This window comes from Pseudophryne corroboree, chromosome 1, assembly GCF_028390025.1.
Source record: "Pseudophryne corroboree isolate aPseCor3 chromosome 1, aPseCor3.hap2, whole genome shotgun sequence".
NCBI classification, from domain to species: domain Eukaryota; kingdom Metazoa; phylum Chordata; class Amphibia; order Anura; family Myobatrachidae; genus Pseudophryne; species Pseudophryne corroboree.
In genome coordinates, this window is record NC_086444.1 from 355,939,629 (window position 1) to 355,948,298 (window position 8,670).

General features: G+C 46.4%; 1 protein-coding gene across 3 annotated transcripts in view; it reads left to right on the forward strand.

Moving 5' to 3' along the window:
- Window positions 1-7,783, forward strand: part of UFD1 (ubiquitin recognition factor in ER associated degradation 1) — a 92,382-nt gene extending 84,599 nt beyond the window's left edge. For all 3 annotated transcript variants that reach the window (XM_063964769.1, XM_063964770.1, XM_063964773.1), the window contains exon 12: window positions 6,642-7,783. In XM_063964769.1, coding sequence (XP_063820839.1) covers window positions 6,642-6,716 — 75 coding nt within the window. In that variant the 3' untranslated portion in view covers window positions 6,717-7,783. The remainder of the gene's footprint in view (window positions 1-6,641) is intronic.
- The last annotated feature ends 887 nt before the right edge of the window (window positions 7,784-8,670 follow it).

Below are 8,670 nucleotides of genomic sequence, written 5' to 3' on the forward strand. Positions count from 1 at the left end.
ACACCAGAATGGATGCCTTTATTTGTGGAATTACGTGATGGTTTATCTTCCCTTAAACAGTCAGTTGAGGACATGAGGCGGCCGGACAATCAATTAATGCCTGTCCAGGCGCCTCAAACACCGTCAGGGGCTGTAAAACGCCCTTTGCCTCAGTCGGTCGACACAGACCCAGACACGGGCACTGATTCCAGTGACGACGGTAGAAATTCAAACGTATTTTCCAGTAGGGCCACACGTTATATGATTTTGGCAATGAAGGAGACGTTACATTTAGCTGATACTACAGATACCGTAAAACAGGGTATTATGTATGGTGTGAAAAAACTACAAACAGTTTTTCCTGAATCAGAAGAATTAAATGACGTGTGTGATGAAGCGTGGGTTGCTCCTGATAAAAAGTTGATAATTTCAAAAAAGTTATTGGCATTATACCCTTTCCCGCCAGAGGTTAGGGCGCGCTGGGAAACACCCCCTAAGGTGGACAAGGCGCTCACACGCTTATCCAAACAAGTGGCGTTACCCTCTCCTGAGACGGCCGCACTTAAGGATCCATCAGATAGAAAGATGGAAGTTATTCAAAAGAATATATACACACATGCAGGTGTTATACTACGACCAGCTATAGCAACTGCCTGGATGTGCAGTGCTGGAGTAGTTTGGTCAGAATCCCTGATTGAAAATATTGATACCCTAGATAGGGACAATGTTTTACTGTCGTTAGAACAAATAAAGGATGCATTTATCTATATGCGTGATGCACAGAGGGATATTTGCACACTGGCATCTCGGGTGAGTGCTATGTCCATTTCAGCCAGAAGAGCCTTATGGACACGACAGTGGACAGGCGATGCGGATTCAAAACGTCACATGGAGGTTTTGCCGTATAAAGGGGAGGAGTTATTTGGAGTTGGTCTATCAGACTTGGTGGCCACGGCTACTGCCGGGAAATCCACTTTTTTACCTCAAGTCACTCCCCAACAGAGAAAGGCACCGACCTTTCAACCGCAGCCTTTTCGCTCCTACAAAAATAAGAGAGCAAAGGGCTTGTCGTACCTGCCACGAGGCAGAGGAAGAGGGAAGAGACACCAACAGGCAGCTCCTTCCCAGGAACAGAAGCCCTCCCCGGCTCCTGCAAAAACCTCAGCATGACGCTGGGGCCTCTCAAGCGGACTCGGGGACAGTGGGGGGCCGTCTCAAAAATTACAGCGCGCAGTGGGCTCACTCGCAGGTAGACCCCTGGATCCTGCAGATAATATCTCAGGGGTACAGGTTGGAATTAGAGACGGATCCTCCTCATCGTTTCCTGAAGTCTGCCTTACCAACCGTCTCTTCCGAAAGGGAGAGGGTGTTGGAAGCCATTCACAAGCTGTACGCTCAGCAGGTGATAGTCAAAGTACCCCTATTACAACAAGGAAAGGGGTATTATTCCACTCTATTTGTGGTACCGAAGCCGGATGGCTCGGTAAGGCCTATTCTAAATCTGAAGTCCTTGAACCTCTACATAAAAAAGTTCAAGTTCAAGATGGAGTCACTCAGAGCAGTGATAGCGAACCTGGAAGAAGGGGACTTTATGGTATCCTTGGACATCAAGGATGCGTATCTACACGTTCCGATTTACCCCGCACACCAGGGGTACCTCAGTTTCATTGTTCAAAACTGTCACTATCAGTTTCAGACGCTGCCGTTCGGATTGTCCACGGCGCCTCGGGTCTTTACCAAGGTAATGGCCGAGATGATGATTCTTCTTCGAAGAAAAGGCGTATTAGTTATCCCATACTTGGACGATCTCCTAATAAGGGCAAGGTCCAGAGAACAGCTGGAGACAGCTTTAGCACTATCTCAAGAGGTGCTAAGACAACACGGGTGGATTCTGAATATTCCAAAATCCCATTTAATCCCGACAACTCGTCTGCTGTTCCTAGGAATGATTCTGGACACGGTTCAGAAAAAGGTTTTCCTTCCAGAGGAAAAAGCCAAGGAGTTATCCGATCTGGTCAGGAACCTCCTAAAACCAGGAAAAGTGTCAGTACATCAATGCACAAGAGTCCTGGGAAAAATGGTGGCTTCTTACGAAGCAATTCCATTCGGCAGATTCCATGCAATATTCCAAAGGGATCTGTTGGACAAATGGTCAGGGTCGCATCTGCAGATGCACCTGCGAATAACCCTGTCACCAAAGACAAGGGTGTCACTTCTGTGGTGGTTGCAGAAGGCTCACCTATTAGAAGGCCGCAGATTCGGCATTCAGGATTGGATCCTGGTGACCACGGACGCCAGCCTGAGAGGCTGGGGAGCAGTCACACAAGGAAGAAACTTCCAGGGAGTATGGACGAGTCTGGAAAAGTCTCTTCACATAAACATTCTGGAACTAAGAGCAATCTACAATGCTCTAAGCCAGGCGGAACTTCTCCTGCAAGGAAAGCCGGTGTTGATTCAGTCGGACAACATCACGGCGGTCGCCCATGTAAACAGGCAGGGCGGCACAAGAAGCAGGAGTGCAATGGCAGAAGCTGCCAAGATTCTTCGCTGGGCGGAGAATCACGTGATAGCACTGTCAGCAGTGTTCATCCCGGGCGTGGACAACTGGGAAGCAGACTTCCTCAGCAGACACGATCTTCATCCGGGAGAGTGGGGTCTACATCCAGAAGTCTTCAACATGTTAATAGACCGTTGGGAAAGACCAATTGTAGACATGATGGCGTCTCGCCTCAACAAGAAACTGGACAAATATTGCGCCAGGTCAAGAGATCCACAGGCAATAGCTGTGGACGCACTGGTAACTCCTTGGGTGTACCAGTCAGTGTATGTGTTTCCTCCTCTGCCGCTCATACCAAAGGTATTGAAGATCATACGGCAAAGAAGAGTAAGAACGATACTAGTGGTTCCGGATTGGCCGAGAGGGACTTGGTATCCGGAACTTCAAGAGATGCTCACGGACGAACCGTGGCCTCTACCTCTGAGAAGGGACCTGCTACAGCAGGGTCCCTGTCTTTTTCAAGACTTACCGCGGCTGCGTTTGACGGCATGGCGGTTGAACGCCAGATCCTAAAAGGGAAAGGCATTCCAGAAGAAGTCATTCCTACCTTGATTAAGGCACGGAAGGAAGTCACCGTGAAACATTATCACCGCATTTGGCGAAAATATGTAGCGTGGTGCGAGGATCGGAGGGTTCCGACGGAGGAATTCCAACTGGGTCGTTTCCTACATTTCCTGCAATCAGGATTATCTATGGGTCTCAAATTGGGATCCATTAAGGTTCAAATTTCGGCCCTGTCAATATTCTTCCAAAAAGAATTGGCCTCTGTCCCTGAGGTCCAGACTTTTGTCAAGGGAGTACTGCATATACAGCCTCCTGTGGTGCCTCCGGTGGCACCGTGGGATCTAAATGTAGTTTTAGATTTCCTCAAATCCCATTGGTTTGAACCATTGAAAAAGGTGGATTTGAAATATCTCACATTGAAAGTGACTATGTTACTAGCCCTGGCCTCTGCCAGGAGAGTATCTGAATTGGCGGCTTTATCTTATAAAAGTCCTTATCTAATCTTCCATTCGGATAGGGCAGAACTGCGGACTCGTCCGCATTTTCTCCCTAAAGTGGTATCAGCATTTCATCTGAACCAACCTATTGTGGTGCCTGCGGCCACTAGCGACTTGGAGGACTCCAAGTTGTTGGACGTTGTCAGAGCCTTAAAAATATACATTGCAAGGACGGCTGGAGTCAGAAAATCTGACTCGCTGTTTATATTGTATGCACCCAACAAGTTGGGCGCACCTGCTTCTAAGCAGTCGATTGCTCGTTGGATTTGTAACACAATTCAACTTGCACATTCTGTGGCAGGCCTGCCACAGCCTAAAACTGTAAAAGCCCACTCCACAAGGAAGGTGGGCTCATCTTGGGCGGCTGCCCGAGGGGTCTCGGCATTACAACTCTGCCGAGCAGCTACGTGGTCGGGGGAGAACACGTTTGTAAAATTTTACAAATTTGATACCCTGGCAAAGGAGGACCTGGAGTTCTCTCATTCGGTGCTGCAGAGTCATCCGCACTCTCCCGCCCGTTTGGGAGCTTTGGTATAATCCCCATGGTCCTTTCAGGAACCCCAGCATCCACTTAGGACGATAGAGAAAATAAGAATTTACTTACCGATAATTCTATTTCTCGGAGTCCGTAGTGGATGCTGGGCGCCCATCCCAAGTGCGGATTATCTGCAATACTTGTACATAGTTATTGTTAACTAATTCGGGTTATTGTTAAGGAGCCATCTTTAAGAGGCCCTTTCTGTTGTCATACTGTTAACTGGGTTTAGATCACAAGTTGTACGGTGTGATTGGTGTGGCTGGTATGAGTCTTACCCGGGATTCAAAATGCCTCCCTTATTGTGTATGCTCGTCCGGGCACAGTACCTAACTGGAGTCTGGAGGAGGGTCATAGGGGGAGGAGCCAGTGCACACCACCTGACCTAGTAAAGCTTTACTTTTTTGTGCCCTGTCTCCTGCGGAGCCGCTATTCCCCATGGTCCTTTCAGGAACCCCAGCATCCACTACGGACTCCGAGAAATAGAATTATCGGTAAGTAAATTCTTATTTTTGTTAAGATGTTTAAAGAACTAACGCCCATAAAGATTATGAAACAAAACAAGAACAAAAAGTAAATGAACAATAAAATAAATTAAGTGCAAACGGTAACAAAAAAAAGAAAATTAAAGGCCCATACACACTAGCCAATTCAGAGCTCAAAGTAGCTCACTTTTGGAGTTTTTAGCTACTTTGAGCTCAAACTCTGCCAGCGTGTATGGCTGGGCAATGAGCGGTGAGCGCTGATCCGCGCTCCCGCATCATCGCTGGCCGCCGCCATCCGTTGAGCTGTTTTACCAGCCGAGTGAACCACTTTCCACAGTCTCCTAATGTGGAAAGTGGTTCACCCCCGGTGAACGCACCGAGCTATTTTCCTGCCAGTGATGTTCACATCGCTGTGCATACACACTGGGCAAAAATGGCCAGTGCGTATGCACCTTCACAGTGCAACAAATCCGAAAGATGGCAAAAGGAGAATAACAATTGAATGATTATTGGCCACCCAGGGACGGAGCCTGTGTAGCCATCCAATCTATAGCAATAAGCACCTTGACTGGTGTTATAAGAACAGTAACATAAGGTTGTAAATAGGAATTCAGGAAATCTGAAAGGCCCAGGCCAAAGATAAAAATAAAAGGGTCAGCAAGGAAAATCCTGATCCCATGCCCATCAATACAACGTAGTACCATTGACCAGAATTCTGATACATAGGGACATGACCATAGCAGATCCCAGAAATCAGCGTCAAGAGCAAGGTGCATTTTGGGCAGGATGTAGAGGTCAACCTTGCAAGCTTAGTCAAATCTCTGCAAGCTATTTAATTTACAATTATCTTAACACCCTAACAAATGAAATGTGCCTTATAAATGCCCTTTTATCAGCTTGACAGTCAAATTGGGTTTCTGCTTAGTAAGCTGTATAATAACCTATGATAAAAATAAGGTCATCACATTGTTTGTGTGTGTGCACAATGGACCTAGCATGCACTGACACATCTGCTGTTTGTCACTGGCATCCTAACACACAGCCAGGAGCAGCTGAGGACAGTATATAGTGGCCTGCAGTGGGATCCCAATCTCTTTAGACTCCCATCTTTTGGGCTTAGTCAGGGTGCGGCGCTTTAATATCCCCAGCCAGGGGAGCACGCAACAGCAAGCACGACAGCATGAAGATGACAGAATCTAGAGCATGCTCACTGACTGCAGGGGGAAAAAAACAGGTGTACTACGCTATCCCGGCGCCCAGCATACCGGTGCAGGGATCTCCACTGCTGGAGCGCAGGCAGCAGGGCGAGTGCAAAAGAGCCCCTTGCGGGCTTGCTGCGCTCGCCATGCTGCGGGCACAGTGGCGTGCTATGCGTGCCACGCTATTTATTCTCCCTCCAGGAGTGTCGTGGAAACCTCAAGAGGAAGAATAGTTGTCGGGATCCCGGAGCCAGTATGCAGAGCGCCGGGATCCCGACAGCCGGGATATCGAGTGCCTCCAGAAAAAAACATAAAGGCAGTGATTGGTGCAACTACTAATAGTATTCTAATACAAAGTAAATGCCATAGTAAAGTTTGCATAAATTTCAAGCAGCAAAAAAGGTGTTGATAATTCATTCTGCTCTCACGATCTAATTTCTCAGTCAGATCTGCAGTATTATGGTGTAAAATGTACATAAGTATTATCCTTGGATTCCTAAATAAAATTATAATATAATAATAGTAAAATACTTGTGTGGCTATAACAAACAATGACCTTTAAACAAAACATTGTTACAGTAAATCTGCTCATACATGCATTGGATAGATAATTTGGACCTTGGATGAAATTAGTAACAAGTCTAACAGAAACAAGTCACTCTTTTTGGTGGGCACTATACAATCTGTTCCAGTCACTCAACACATAAAGCCTAATGACTGGATTTGCCAGTGTATGAACAATTTAAAACAACCCCAGTGCTTAGTTGTTAAGGACTGGAGATGAACTGTTTGAGGTCCTTGAGGACTGGCGTTGGGAAAACACTGGCTTAAATAACATGCTCCTTTAGAAAAGACCTGTAACCCTGTCTGTTTCTCTGCCTGTAGGATGATGCGCTCAGTCGTTTCATTGCATTTTCTGGAGAAGGACAGTCCCTTCGGAACAAAGGCAGGAAACCCTAAGTGACTGTACAAATGGAAAATAAAATAAAGATGCTGCTTGCTTTTATGTCTTCATCTGGCTATTAGAAGAAATGTTCATGTGATCCACTTTGAGGAGAGAGTGTATTGTTTTATAATGTAACCACAGATTGCTGGGGGTCTTTAACAAAACTGACAATCAATGCAGAAAGGTTTTAGCTATCACATTACATGGTCAACTGTGTTTCCTAGATATTCTGTATTGAAAAAGTACAAACATTAAAACAATATCATGTCAGTAGTATATGGTAACCCCAAAAGTCTACAAGTGGCCATCTACTTGTTCAGCAACTCTACATATGTTTGCCTTTGGCTGTCAGTATCCCTGTGAGCTGTAGCCCACCTGCTGCCATCTGATATCTGCAGTTGTAGGCTCCACTGGTAAAAATCTTGCCATTTGCTTATGACAGGAGTGTGAAGAAAGGTTGTATAACCTTTGAAATTTATCAGACAGATAATACGTAAAGGCTAGTTCCACTATGTTCCCACCCCATCCCCATTTCATTGTTTTTATGCCTAATGAAAGCAGTTGGTGGACATGATGCTTGGTTAGCTCTCAGCAGAGGCTCTATTGGTTCGGTAGCGTCTAGTTTGCCTTCGTGGATAGGACCTTTCCCATAACCCCCTGCATCCATGTAACAATCTATTTGGAATAGTAAAGTGTGGCGAGTGAAGCGGAGCGGCACGAGACACCGAGCCCGAAGCGTGGCGAGCGAAGCGAGTACGCGAGGGTCCAATGCTGCATAGAAGTAAAAACATTAACCCAAACAAACGGCGAAAACATGTAGTTGCTGTAAGGGCGGAAGTTCTCTCCTGCCCTCTCGTTTTGTCACTTCCAGGTCCTGAGCACGAAGGTAACATAGACACAACCCTGTTGGTTCCACTTGCCACATCATCACCCCACTTCCAAAGTTCCAGTGTCAAGAGTGGAATTCCTTTAAAAGGCTTTTCAAGTTTCAGATACAGCGTTCTAGCCCTAGATAAAGATGAATACAAATTCTGGATGCAGTAATAAATGCAGTTTTCTCTGCAATAAACTGTTCAATTCATTTTATTTGTATTTCTTGTTATTTTTATGTTTTATTTATAAGGCACCACAGGTGTCATACGGTACACACAGAATATAGGGCCTAATTCAGTAAGGATTGCAAATTCTGCTAAATAGCTGAATTTGCAATCCTTTGGATCGTATGCTGGGGGCCGCCCATCGCTGGGCAAGGCCACCCAGCATGCTGACCGGCGCCTCCCCCAGTTCAACAAGCAGAAATTGCGAACGTATCACAATTTATGCTTGTTAGCAGAAACTACGGATGGCTCCTGACGGTGCAGCTTAGCTGTGCCCGCAGTAGTCCCATGGCCATGTTTTTGATTGCGGCGGCTGTATGTGACGTCACGCAGCTGCTGTGATCACGCCCCCGACAACTCCCCGTTTGGCCGCCTCCGCCCCCCCGTTCGCATCGCCCTCATAGCGCTCCGGCTCCTCCTTGGAAAAGGAGTGTTGCCCGTCCCTCAACTGCCTCTGCCTGATTGACAGGCAGAGGCAATCGCATTTTCTGCAGCATCTTTTTCTCAATATATGCGGTTGGATCGCACACTGCGATCCAACCTGAATTAGGCCCGTAATTGGATAGACAAACAATGCAATATAAAAAAAGGGATCAAACGGACAATACAGAACTAAAAACCATACAGTGAAAAAATACAACAAATTATATAGTCATAACGAGCAGTAGATGACTATGCCTCAGAAGGGCAGACAGATGGGGGTTAGAGTCCCTAACTATAACTCTGAGTGGGTGCACACTGGAGACCGGTAAGTACCAAGAAGGTAAAAGTCCCTTCTTGTGACTGGGGATACGGGTCAAACTTGGAGGTGAACTGAAGGAAATCAGTAGTTAGGGCAGCGTATTTGTGTTATGGGTGTATGTAAGGAGGA